This window comes from Temnothorax americanus, unplaced genomic scaffold (genome assembly GCF_048541705.1).
Source record: "Temnothorax americanus isolate GAGA-0224 unplaced genomic scaffold, ASM4854170v1 Scaffold101, whole genome shotgun sequence".
NCBI classification, from domain to species: domain Eukaryota; kingdom Metazoa; phylum Arthropoda; class Insecta; order Hymenoptera; family Formicidae; genus Temnothorax; species Temnothorax americanus.
The window spans coordinates 266197-279876 of NW_027509233.1; the positions used below are offsets into that span (position 1 = coordinate 266197).

The window sequence follows — 13680 nt, forward strand, 5'->3', positions numbered from 1 at the left end:
ATATATATATATATATTACACACACACACACACACGCGCGCGCGCGCGCGCGCGCGCGCATCTAATCACATTGCATTTAATGCAGTAGCAATGCATATGCGTCTGTAAAGATTTGAGTGTTTAGGAATCTATAATGTAACTTGAAATAGCCAAAATACATGTAAGTGATTATTTTTATGCAAGTCCAAATGATTGTATGACAGCTAAGCGACAGATTACGTTTATCTTGTGCGATCGCAGTTTGCGATTATTCGTTTCAAATTTAACACGTGATTTGCGATATATTATATCTAATACTGTTAGGCCCGGTAGGTTTCACCAACGTGATTTAATCTAATCGGTCGATTAAACTCACTCTTCGTCTCTTTCTAGGGGAACAGTTGGAAAGAGATGAAGAGTGAGTTTAATCGACCGATTAGATTAAATCACGTTGGTGAAACTGGGCCTTACTGTCTCTTTATATTTTTCACACAGGATGCTCAGCTGCTTTGCGGCTGTTAACAGACGTGCAAGCTGCCACAAGGAAATTTTTTCTAAAAGCAAAAGCGTACGTTCACACTCATGTAAACGATTCTTGGCACATTTCTTTTCAACATGCAAAATGTGTAACATTTGTTGTGCGACTTTACCGTCACTTATTGCATCATGTTAGCGACTTGGTACGCGAATACAAAATTGAATGTCGTACTTTTATTCCAGTTAGTTTTATGGTAACTTTACAAATTTCGTTTTATATACCTGCTACGATTGTACATACAGCACGTTTTGTGTAGTTTATATTCGCAAAGGAAAAAATGCAGGATTTTATTTCTTAATAAATTTTTGAGTGCCTAACATAATACAAATACATTACGTTTCTTTTCGCGTTTTTCAGGAAGATGTATTCAGACGCCGATATAAGTCATTAATATAACATCCTTTATTTATACCTTTGCATCTTTCTATACAAGGTATTTATTTGCCTTGTTAGAAATACAAAATTGCTTCACCTTTTTCACAAGACATTATTTAGTAACAATAACTATCTAGACTAGTTTGGTCTAAAGAAAATAACGAGCTATCTATTAAACCTATTAAAACTTCTGTTTGTAAAATGGCATATAGTGTTTGTGTTGCAGATATAAAAAACTACTTTGGTATTTCAAAAACGTTTATTTTATTTTTTTCAACTTCTTTTTCCTCTCTTTATGTAGCGTTTGGTATTTTTCTTCTAATTCACTGACTATACTCGGTACATGCTCCATAAGCTGTTCGCCGGTAAGCTTAAAGTCCGCGTCAATCCATATTCTTTTTAGTTCAATCAAGATGCTGCCGATTATCTTCTTCATCGGCACGTGTTCCATCAACATGTTGCCGCTAATAGGAAATTTCGGAATTGCCCATTGCTCGAATTCGTTCAGAAGCTGCATCGCACCACGATACCTCAATAACTCCTTCACATAGTCTTGAAGAACATCGTATCTCTTCGTTTGCTGAAGAAGGACCAACTGCTGATAAGGCTTCAACGACTTCTCGCAGGGCTTGTGTTCCTTGTGCTGCACCAGGAAGAGCGCCAGATCTCTATCGGAATTAGACAGTTTCAATCTCTCGTGTAATTTTATCACCTCGTATTCATCCTTCAGCATCGATACGATCAGGGATATAGGCTTTAAAGTCACGTTATTGGACTGCGCGCGCTGATAAACGTTTCGGAAGTTTTCCACGTCGGGTTGTTCAGGTAGACCGATATGTCTGCCACTGCCGCATTCGAGCAGCTTCAGGGTCAATTCCAGGGCGAAATTGCCAGTCAGGATCTTGTTCCATTCACTCCAGATCCTCTCGCCGGATATCTGTTGCAGGCCGTTGATATTTTCCTTCAACGCCTCTATCGTTGCCTCGTCATGCTGGTCTGGGCTGTCCATTATTCTTCCATAAAAACGAAAGTACCTGGCGGCAATTAAACAATGCAAACTTAATGTAAGAGTCCCAAAGATTCGATGCAACTAACATATATTTATGATAAACTTGCTTTATTATGCTATAGCATATTATTGCAGATTTTATCATAACATTCTAATATAGCATGTATATATACAATACACACAAAAGTAGCATAGCATACCTTAAGATTCGAAGATAATCTTCGCGAATCCTAATGCTAGCGTCGCCTACAAAAACTATCCTCTTGTTCTTTAAATCGTCGTAACCATAGAAATAATCGTACACCCTGCCATCGAGGTCAAGGAACATGGAATTGATGGTCAGATCTCTCCGATTAGCGTCCAATTTCCAGTCTTTCGTGAATTCCACCTGCGCGTGCCGTCCGTCGGTCAGAATGTCGATTCTCAGAGTGGTGATCTCAAAGTTCTCCTTGTCGTTTATCCTCGCCGTGATCGTCCCGTGTTTCTCACCCTTCTCATTTATCATCCTGACCTCCTCCCTCGTGAACATCTCCTTCATCTGCTGCGGCGTGGCGTCGGTCGCGAAGTCGAGGTCCTTGGGCTGTTTACCCATCAGGATGTCGCGCACCGCGCCACCGGCGATCCTCAGCTCGTAATTATGCTTCTTGAACAGGCCTGCGAGGCTCTGCAATTCCAAGGTAAAGACGGAACAAAACTCCGGACTGTCCAGCTTTATGACGACCGGGTCAGCCCTCGATGATGGTGCATCACCCATTCTGACTTTCCTCCAATTTCTCTCGTGCCGCGTTCTCGTTATCTCGAACTTCCTCACCTGTGTATGACAATGAGAACACCTGTTACCCACTCGTTACATTCTCCGCGTCATATTCCCGTGTTTGTTATCCGGAAGAAAAGGCTTTAGGCTTTAGGTCGGCGCCGACGGTGTCGATTCAACATAACCTTACTAATCTAACCTAAATCCCCATTCCGAGGAATTTCCGAGATTACGTTCGTTCTACTTACAGCATTTATCTCGCGACGAAGGAGATTTATTGTTCGCCGTGCCAATGTATTTAACATAGCGTTCGCATGCGTTAGTCTCTGTTATCTCCATAAGACGCACGTGTCACGACGAACACGCGACCATTCTGTTTCTCTTCATGTATGATATATTCTTATGAAGAGTGAGAGAGATTTGTCACCTCGAAAACGTTCTACTCTACTCACAAGTTCTACTGCCGGTGTCCGGCACAATGAATGTATGTAATACTACGTTTACGCGAGCGTTTAACTTACGATAATTCGTTCGCGTAAACGGGATTTTCCTTCGCGTAAACGGGATTTTGTAGTAACTTACGATAATTTACGCCGCGTAAACGGGTAAATTATCGTAAGTTACTACAGAAGTAACGCTCGCGTAAATGTAGTATAAGTATGTACCACTCTTCTTTTTTAACCATTTTTAACTTATTTCTTCAGCTTTTGTATTCTCTCCATGGTGGAAGGAAATAAGGTGAGGCAATGCGCATCATGAGTTTCACAGCCAATAGAGAACGCCGCACAGTTGTCGGCCATTACTAGCGGTCATTCAAACAAATAGGAATGGATAGGAAAATCTCTCAAAGTCACAATTACTGAAAAATTATTAATTTTTCATAACGAATGGAAATAATATCACAAAAACGAGCTTCCATAAGGAAACCATATTTTTCTATGGCATCAGTTTTGGAGGAAACAGATTTTTTAACCAATAAACAAGTCATTTTGGAAAAATTATAAATCAAACTTATGAAAAAAAGACTATCGACGAGTAATAAGCATTCGTAATTAATGAATAAAATCGAAACTATGCTAGTCAACAAGTATTGTTAATGAATATAAATCATGTCACAAAAGATAGTTTCAGCAGAAAGAAACCTGAGAGAGGCCATCCCGGCATTTTTCGTCAATTTTCGGAAATAAGTTGGCGCTGCAAGTTCATATTTTTTAATTTACTATAGCTCAAACGATTGCTCCCTAATTGCTCCCTCAGAATCGACGATTGCTCCCCTTTTAAGATTATTATTTTTTGAGATATTTAATAAAAACGAAAAATTTCTAATTTTTATTGAAAAACATATTTATAATAACTCTATGCAACTTTATAGGGCATAGAACGATTGCTCTTTTATTGCTCCTTATTGATCCATCATAATTTTAATGATTTATTGCATTTTTATTGAAAAAATAACAAATTAATCATTTCAGTATCGGCCGCCTATTGTAACTATGGCTCGGCAGCGCATGCGCATACTACCATAACTATGCGCACGCGCATGCTACCATAACTATGCGCACGCGCGATGGTATCTGTTAGAGCTTTTACGGATACCATAGCGCATGCGCGTATGGCTTCTGCTTTCTGCTCAGCAATTTTATGTGCTTCCATCTTAACTATTTCTTGCTTCGCTCTATTGGGATTTTTAATCGCTCCATTCGTATAATTAATTTTGTATGATATTTTAGCAGAGAACTGTTTATTTTCTTGGAAAAATACATTTCTCACAGTCTTCTGCAAGTATGTTCAACATAAAACGATTGCTCCTTAATTCCCCATCTGTCAGCATTGTTCATGAGCCCTTATTGACGTTAGGCTTAGTTTTCACGCGTCGCGTCATCTGTCGTTAAAGCCTCTTGCACAATGCCAGGCAACAGGCAATAGGAACAGGGAATAGAAATTAGAAATCATGTATAAATGCAAAATAATAAACAGTGACACAGGCAATAGACACAGAGTTTCCGTCACGTTGGAAATTCTGTGCCTATTGCCTGTTGCCAACCAATCATAACATTCGAACTTTTTAGGTTGTAATTAACGATTTTTTTGTTATTTTCTGTTCCTATTGCCTGTTGCCTGGCATTGTGCAAGGGGCTTAACTCTACGCTCTATTATGCTGCGTTTCCACTATACGCGTCGCGCGTCGCGTCATGACCAATTCTAATCGAGTATTGTGTAATCCGTAGATTACAAACTCGAATGAGATTGATATCTTAAGCGTATGCTTTACATTGTTAAGGAATTTTATGTGTGAAAGCCTTAACACTTTAGTCTATCCTGCCAGATTTTCTTTTTTGTTTAGAAAATGAGATTGTTATATAGTGTGTGCAGCAGTCTCTCTATAAAGGTACCTTTTCATGCTGACGCTCGACGCTCATTTTCAGCGTCAAAAGGGTCACGTGACCACTTCTGACGCCAGCGTCAGTTTAAATCCATGAAAAGGATTATAGCGTCTCGGAATTGACGCTGTAGTATCGAAACACTTATGAATAGTGTGTGTACATACGTATATGTAATAATTAAGTAAGATGTCATTCCGGAATAAAAATTATACTTGGTTAAATGAATGCGCTATAAAATTATTTGAAAGAAATAAGCAACTTAAAGCTGCTTTAGCTGCTTTAGCTATAATGTGCATTAAACAAAAACAAAAAGATAACAATTATCGTAAAAAAACGATATTGGATAGAGCCAATGTTACAAATAAGACGTAAAACATATGGATTTTATCATGCCATATTTCCTATAATTATTTTGGAAGAAAGTAGATTTAGGAACTATTTTCGTATGTCTCCCACTCAATTTGAAAATTTATTATGTTTGGTGACACCATTTATTACCAAACAAATGGTAATTCGTGAACCAATATCAGTGGCAGAAAGATTATCTTTAACATTAAGGTAAGATTGTAATATAAAATTAATTTTTTATTTATATAAAAATTTTTATATAAATGATAATATAGTTACAATTTGTAGATTTTATCATCTGGAGACTCAATGAGCTCTATGTCTTATCAATATCTAATTGGGTTGACAACTATTAGTAATATAATAGAAGAAACATGTAATGCTATTTGGATTTGTCTCCAAAAGAAAGTACTACCTTCCTCTTTAACAGAAACTGAATGGTTAAATATTGCCCATGAATTCGAAGAAAAATGGAATTTTCATCATTGCGTCGGAGCCATTGATGGGAAACATGTTTTAATTCAGGTAAACATACACTTTTAAAAACAATGTTGAAAAAATAATTTTCAAGATACAAAATATTTTTTTTTAGTGTCCGAACAATGCAGGTTCATCCTACTTCAATTATAAAAATAGTCATAGCATTGTATTACTTGCAATTTGCAATGCTAATTATATGTTTACGTTTGTCGATATTGGAGGCTATGGCAGACGTAGCGATGGTGGAATCTTTAAAGATTCAATAATTGGACAAAAATTTACAAAAAAAGAAATGAATTTACCGGAATGGGAACCATTGACAGTAAATGGACCACCTCTACCTTACGTACTGGTAGGCGATGAAGCCTTTCAACTAACGGAGTATCTATTACGACCATATCCTGCTAAAACTGGTTTAACTGAAGATCGAACAATTTATAATTATCGACTCAGTCGAGCGAGACGGACTATTTTGAGAATACTTTTGGTATTGTGGTTAGTCAATGGCGAATTCTTAAAAGACCTATAATTTGTACTGTTGACAAAGCAATGAAAATAGTACAAGCCATTGTATGTCTTCATAATTGGATGCGACATCAAGATTTAGAAGACAATCAATATGTAACTCCAACAATGATAGATCAAGATGGTCCAGATGAGTTTCTTCCTGGTTCTTGTAGACAAGAAATAATTAATAGTGCATTAAAAGATGTAACCCAATGTGGTACAAATAATAATTCTCGACAAGCGACAAAAATTCGTGAAGAATTTTGTAAATTTTTCAATACCGAAGAAGTCATACCATGGCAATTTACTCATCATAATTATTAAAAATTTTTAATTTTAAATAATTACATATGTAACTTTACATGGAACTTTACTTTACATTTTTACATTAGTTGTAGTCTTACTTAATAGTTATAATAGATAAGTATATTAGTATATAATATAATAATATTACATTAATTTTTAAAATAAGTCAAAGTTTTGCTAACTCATCATAAACTATTTCTAAGAATTTTTGTATGACTTTTATTCTTGTCAGTGTTGGTAGTTTTCTCAAATGATGTCCTATCGCTACTAGAAATGCATCTACATCATCCTGTTCTGGAGGAGGAGGCAATGTTAATGTGCTTGGCTGACAAATTGCTGTAGCAATTCTATTAATAGCACTTATTGATGGATCATCATCATTTCGTTGTCTTTTTCTTCCATTATCTGAAATTATTACATTAATTTTAATCTGTAATTATTTTATTACTTTTCTAATAATGTTATTAAAAATACCTTTTTGAATAAATAAATCATCATTGATGTTCGTTGAAGTGCTAGGAGTATCACAGTCTCTCTCATTTACTTCATTTTTAATGTTTGACATAGTACTAAAAATTATATAAATTAATACATGTAAGTTGAATGTTTTAAAACATTTTGAAAAATTAAAAATATACTTTTTAAGAAGACAATTATCACGAAGAAAAGTCATTGAGTCATAATGAAACCATTTCTTTTTATTGATTCGACCAGATCCACTTGCTTGATGCTCTGACTGTATAATTTTTCTAAAAGTGTCATAAAGACTTTTAAATTTTAATTTTAACGTTTCTACACTAAATTTTCCTGTAACAAAAATTTCATTTTTTCGTAACTTTTTATAATCTATACTTTTTAGAAAGTTTTATTAACTTATTCTTACCATTAAATGTTTGTGCAACTTCTTCCCATAATTGTTTTTTAATTTGCGAATTTCGCTCTTTTAGAGGTAAGGTATAATTCCATAAAGGAGATCTGTTCTGTATCTCAAGTATTAAACTTTCCTCCTCATCAAAATTTAATTTTGATATCGGTGTTCTTTTTCTTGATGTTGTTCCTAAAATAATTTACACATACAAATACTTAAATAACCAAAGCAAACTGAAAGAGTTGAATATACACACTTTAATAAAATGGTTGTATAATAACAGATAAAATAATTAGAAGATACCAAATCTAAAGAATCCAAAATACATAGATTTAAAAATAGCCTAGAAAACAAACAAAACATGCAAACACTTATCACCTTCTTTACGTTTGCTTTATTTATACTTTCTTACAAGATTCACAAGCAAAATCAATACAATTATAAACATTAATTTGTCTAACATATTTATTCGAGAAATACAGAGCATTCTTAAATATTTAAAAGCATCATCCAAAAACTTCAACAAAGATAAAAGATTAATCACCACAACAAATAGAAGATCAATTTAATAACCCATTTCCCTATTTTTCAAATTTTGATTCAGCAATTAAATCTCTTTTTTTTCCTTCACCATTTTCTTTTCCAGATCAATCGCTAAGTAATAAATATAATAAAAGATACCTGTCAAAGGACAACTCAGTTAGATCCCTTCCTGATGAAGTAAACAACATGAATTCGTAAAAAAAATGATGTGGTTGAAACCCAGTAATTGAATCTTTTTGTTTTTAATATTGCAATAACCTTTACATTTCTTTGGGATTAGTTTACCTTGTTGAAATGGTTCTGCTACTATTTTTTCTTGATTATTTATTTGGCTGCGTCAAACGCAATTGGGAGTTCGGCTCGGACCGCCGTACGAGTCGGACGTGTATGCGAGTCGCTCTATACCGTTATATCGATAGCTGTTAGGTTATAGTCGGTGTCGTGTTGTCTCTTCGTGTCGCCCCGGGGTTATCCTCTTATTCGGGCGGGTGTTATATATTGTTTGATAGCTCCCCTCTCGGAGGGGGAGCGATATCTCAGGGATGAATCCCCCCGTGGATCCGAGGGATGCTGGCGATGGTGAACTCGTGTCGATGGACACGTCACAGTGCAACAAGAGACAGAGGTCGAGCTTTTCTGAGGAATGTTTTGATGACTTTACTAGAGACAATTTACCGTTGAACGTTCGGCTCGATATGATGATAGCCGGGATGACTAAAAAACGCGCCACGTCGGTGAGTCAGATTAACGACGAAGAAAACTCGACGGATGTGCAAATGCTGCCGCCCCCGGGGAGCGAGTTGGAGGTGGACAATACGAACTGTGATAGGAGTGACTCTATAAGATGTGATATTAAAAATAAAATGAGTGTGACGACGTCTCTGGTAGACGAAGATATCAATAATAATAGCCAGAACAAACGTACGCCTGTAACCGTGGGCGATCACGTGAACAGCGATGGTGAGCGGCGTGGTACAGACGTGATTCACATACCGAGGGTCGAAAAGGAGATATATATAGTAAGCGAACAAAGACTGAAGAAATGTGTAAACAAGCCGGAATTCCAACGGTATACTGAGTTTGACGAAAAACACGAAGGTAAAGCTAAGATTATCGTCAGGCTTGAGCCACAGCATGCCGCTACCAGAAAGGGCATGAATGAAATAAAGATTTGGATGCTCCTTGCCGAGTCGAGGATTTGTCCCAACGCCGTGGAAATGCTCAACCACTTTTCAGCTGAAGTGGAATTTGATAACGCTACGGAGGCAAACCGCGCGCTTAGTATTATTGAAAAATTGAGAATTGCCAAAATAAAAGCATATATTGCGCAACGTTCTATTATTAGCAAGGGCGTGGTTACAGATTGGCCGGCTGGTATACCGGAGCTCTGGGAAGCAATACAGGATAGGGAGGACATATTAAGCCTAGAAAGAATGTATCGAAGAAGGTGGGATGTGGCTACAAGAACATCATCTCTCTCGGCTACGGACAGCATTCTGATTACATTTAAGTCGAAGAATATCAGGCATTTGAAGATTTTCCAACGCTGCGTTAATCTCAGAGTAAGGCCGTTTATTCCGCAAACCAAACAATGTTTCAATTGTTTCAAGTTTGGCCACATCAAGGTGGCATGTAAAAGTGACACTCGCTGCATCGTGTGTGGAGAAAAATCGCACGGTAATGGCCAATGTGAAAAACCTATGCGATGTATTAATTGCCATGGTTCGCATAAATCGACTTTCCGTGGTTGCCCGATGTATAAGAAGAATAGGAACATAAATGAAGCTATGGCGTATAATAATATTTCTTTCCATTGTGCGAGAAGACTGGTGGAGGGAAAGCCTTTGCCCACAGGTGGGCCTATGGACAGTAGAATGGATGCTAATAGCTGGCCGGCGCTACCGCCGCGGAGGGCGAGTCCTGTTATTCCGGAGGCACGTGATCCAGAGCCGCGTAAATTTTTCCACGTTAATAATGACCCTCCGAAGGTCAGAAGCAGAACGAGACCTGTGACAAGTGAAACTGGTAACTATTTTGCCCAATTTAATAACCGTGAAGAGGATATTACTGCGGACAGAAGAGGATTGGCCTTACCTGGTAATCGAGGAGTCTCTCGGCCCCAAGTGACACGCCGTGAGGTTGAAGATGAGGCGATGCAGCGTGACGCTGCGGTGAGTGAGTTCGTCGCTAGTATGATGTCTCTCATTAAAAAGTTCCCTTCGGCTAGGAGGGGTTTGATTGAGGTATTAACGAGGGAAGGACGGGAGGCATCCCCCCCTACGCGAGGTGGTGCTGAGTACGGCACCAAAAAGGATATGAATATAGAGGATTATCGTAGAAATGGACCGAGGAACTATAATAGAGAGAGACGGAACCCCTCTCACGGGAGAGCATAATTCAGGCTCCTTCTGTGGAATTGCATAGGATATCGTGGTTGTGAGGAGGAATTGGCACGACACGTTCCGGAATATGGCATCGTGATTCTGATAGTAACAAGATTGCTGTGGAGATCTTTGAAATTCCAGTGCGAGTTGCTTTGTCGGTGGGGTTCCCCCGTGAGCCGAAGAATAGACATGATTTCAGACCGATTTTCAATATTAGTGGGAATAACTGACGGCAATGGTGACTTGCTACACGAAACCATGGAATAACAAGAGGATTGTGCCGGTGCGGATTCTTTCACACATGGACACTTTAGGAAGTGAGATGGCTGTTGGACTTGTTAGGGAGGCAATGGAGGAGGAGCCCGATCCCGCCATCTTGACCCTGGTGGGGGACTTACCGGTGCGAGTGAGAGAGGAACCATGGGAGGCAGCGCGAGTATCGATCGAGCATGACGCTCGTTACAAGGACACTTTCTATTTTGATACACTCTATGACTGAGAGGCGAGACAGCTGTGATTTCGCAAGAAAAAATTATATAGAGAGTGTGTGACGTAAATGGGGTTGTGAATATAAGGATATACATTATGTTATTTTGTGATAGACACGAGACTATTGTATATGGTCTTTAGTAGATATAGATCAATTGCGCCAAATAGCCCAGTTGCTGAAGGCGTCTAACCGTCCTCACCCGAGGACAAACTGGAAAAAACCCCCCTCAAACGCAATTGTAACACCATCATCTGTATATATGTACATATCAGATTAAAGTACAAAAATAATTACCTCTTTTTTAAAATGCAATGAAAAAAGCCAATTTACCTAGAACTGGATAAAAATACAAAGTATTTTCATCTATAAAATAATTGTTGTAGCCTTCTAAACAAGGATGATTTTTGAAATCACCGTCACAAATTTCTTCGCATACCCCACAGGTGTGCACAATTCTACAATCGTCCTAGAAAAACATACAAACATAAAAATCGTCCTAGAAAAACATACAAACATAAAAAATATGTAAAAACTTTATTACTACAACATAACCTAAAAATTATACTTCTAAACAAGTTTTCTACATTCTATATTGTTAATTTTTTGTAATTAAAAAATATTTTTTTATTATAAATTGTAATAATAAAAACTACTTTTTACTTACCTCTTCCATATTCGTATTTTATATTAAACGATTGTTTTGACGTTTTTTTGACTTTTTCTTCAAGCTTGACGCTTGAAGTTGAAAGAATCCAACTTCTTCTCTTCGACCAATTTTGACGCTAGCATCAATATGACGTCACGTGATGACGCTCGACGCTGCTTTTCAGCGTCTCATGAAATGGCACCTTAAGAAAAAATAGAAACTCCAAAATATGGTCCAGACAAAAGACACGCGCGTAACGTGTTAAAACATGTCTGATCCTGTTCAAGGACGGCAACAAACAACGCGTAAAGGACTGCGCAATAAAAAAAATAGGGGACAGGGAACGGTTTAATATTAACATATGTATAGAATGTTAAATGAAGCTTCATCACCGTTCTTTAGCACTATTTTTCTGTTCGTCTATTCTGTGTTAATAAATTACTTATGTTAATCAATTTCATATATCAATAATATTGAACTGTTAGGGGCGCAACACAATACAAGCAATAGAAATAGGGAATAGGAACAGAATGCATTCACGGCTTCCGATAGGTTGAAAATTTATTGCCTTGTGTTTTGCATTATGTTTACGCCTGAACGGTATCAACCAATCAAAATTTTTTATGAGTGCGTTTCACTTATAGCGTTTTTTCTTGGCTGCACTATCGCCCTGCACTGCCCTGCACTACCCAATAGCGTTGCATTAATGTTGCACTAGTGTTGCACTAGTGGGCAATAGTGCAGCCAAGAAAAAACGCTATTAACGTCCGCAACGTTCTTAAAGGCCCTTGCACGTAACAAAATTTTAGTCATCATCGTAAGGCTGTAAACAATTAATAAACCAATCACAGTCAATTATTCTCCTCGCGCTTGAAGAATAATTGAGTGTGATTGGTCTTATTTTCTTACGGCCTTACGATTAAAATTAAAACTTTGTTACGTGCAATAGCCTTAAAGCGAGAAACACAGACTTTTGCATAACGCATAATACGTAAGCATAAAGAAAACGGATTAATCTATTTCATTATGCACATACATATAGACCAATCAATTCTCTTATGCTTATGTTTATGGGCTCATGCAAGTTTGTGTGGATATAGCTTAAAACCTTGGTCCACGATGCTAGAACTGCGTTCGGTTTCGGTTTAAGCCAATGAAACTGCTGCTTTTCTGTAAGAGCTGCAAGTTGATTGGCTTAAACCAAAACTCGGACGCAGTTCTAACAATGTGGACACAAGGCTTAAGTGCCCATCTACAATAGGGTGTTTTAAGCCCTAAGCCCTAAGAAATTGACCAATCACAGTCAATTTATTCTCCTTAAATTCAATTGTGATTGAACAATTTCTTAAGGCTTAGGGTGCCTCCCCATGCAAGACGGAATCGCGGAAAACAAAATTTCGGAATCATTCTGATTGGTTAGTCCCATGAGGCTAACCAATAGCCTTATGAGATTAACCAATCAGAATGATTCCGAGATTCCGTTTTCCGCGATTCCGTCTTGCATGGGAAGGCACCCTTAGGGCTTAAAACACTTATTGTAGTCATTGTAGATGGGCACTAAGGCCGAGTTTTCACTGAGCGCGTCACGCGTCGCGTCATCACAAGTTAGCCAATCAACACATCCCATTTTATTACATTACTTGTGACGGGATCAAAATGGGATGTTTTGATTGGTCGCGACGGATAAGGCCCGGTCTACAATGGATGTCGGAAGTCGGAGTCGTAAGAAATTGACCAATCAATTGACCATTCATTATTTTTCGACCGCAAGGAGAATAATAGATTGTGATTGGTCAATTTCTTACGACTCCGACTTCCGACATCCATTGTAGACCACGCCTAACGCGACCAATCAAAACATCTTATTTTATTACATTATTTGTAATGGGATGTTTAGATTGGTTAAACCTCTTCCACAATGCCAGACAACAGGCAATAGGAACAGGAAATAACTAAAAAAATCGTTAATTACAACCTAAAAAGTTCGAATGCTACGATTGGTTGGCAACAGGCAATAGGCACAGAATTTCCAACGTGACTGAAACTCTGTGTCTATTGATTGTGTCACT

The 13680-nt window shown here is 37.7% G+C and overlaps 2 protein-coding genes across 6 annotated transcripts; both read right to left on the reverse strand.

Moving 5' to 3' along the window:
* Positions 1-897: 897 nt before the first annotated feature.
* On the reverse strand, positions 898-3422 carry LOC143902504 (CCA tRNA nucleotidyltransferase 1, mitochondrial). 5 transcript variants are annotated; one of them, XM_077415480.1, is made up of 4 exons: positions 3321-3422; positions 2904-3115; positions 2102-2712; positions 898-1926 (listed from the first exon to the last, which is right to left on the reverse strand). In XM_077415480.1, the coding sequence occupies exons 2-4, from the start codon at positions 2958-2960 to the stop codon at positions 1152-1154; spliced, it is 1443 nt and encodes a 480-aa protein (XP_077271606.1). In that variant the 5' UTR covers positions 2961-3115; positions 3321-3422; the 3' UTR covers positions 898-1151. The 5 variants fall into 5 exon arrangements, with proteins under 5 accessions (XP_077271606.1, XP_077271623.1, XP_077271614.1 ...); XM_077415497.1 differs by lacking the exon at positions 3321-3422 and adding an exon at positions 3177-3314 and having other exon boundaries at positions 2904-3054; XM_077415488.1 differs by lacking the exon at positions 3321-3422 and adding an exon at positions 3177-3314.
* A 3170-nt stretch (positions 3423-6592) lies between these two features.
* Positions 6593-11813, reverse strand: LOC143902390 (uncharacterized). Its single transcript, XM_077415259.1, has 7 exons — positions 11630-11813; positions 11271-11431; positions 7852-7856; positions 7564-7737; positions 7319-7487; positions 7155-7249; positions 6593-7085 (listed from the first exon to the last, which is right to left on the reverse strand). Exons 1-7 carry the CDS (start codon positions 11636-11638, stop codon positions 6847-6849), a joined length of 852 nt encoding a protein of 283 aa, XP_077271385.1. The 5' UTR covers positions 11639-11813; the 3' UTR covers positions 6593-6846.
* Between the last annotated feature and the right edge of the window lie 1867 nt (positions 11814-13680).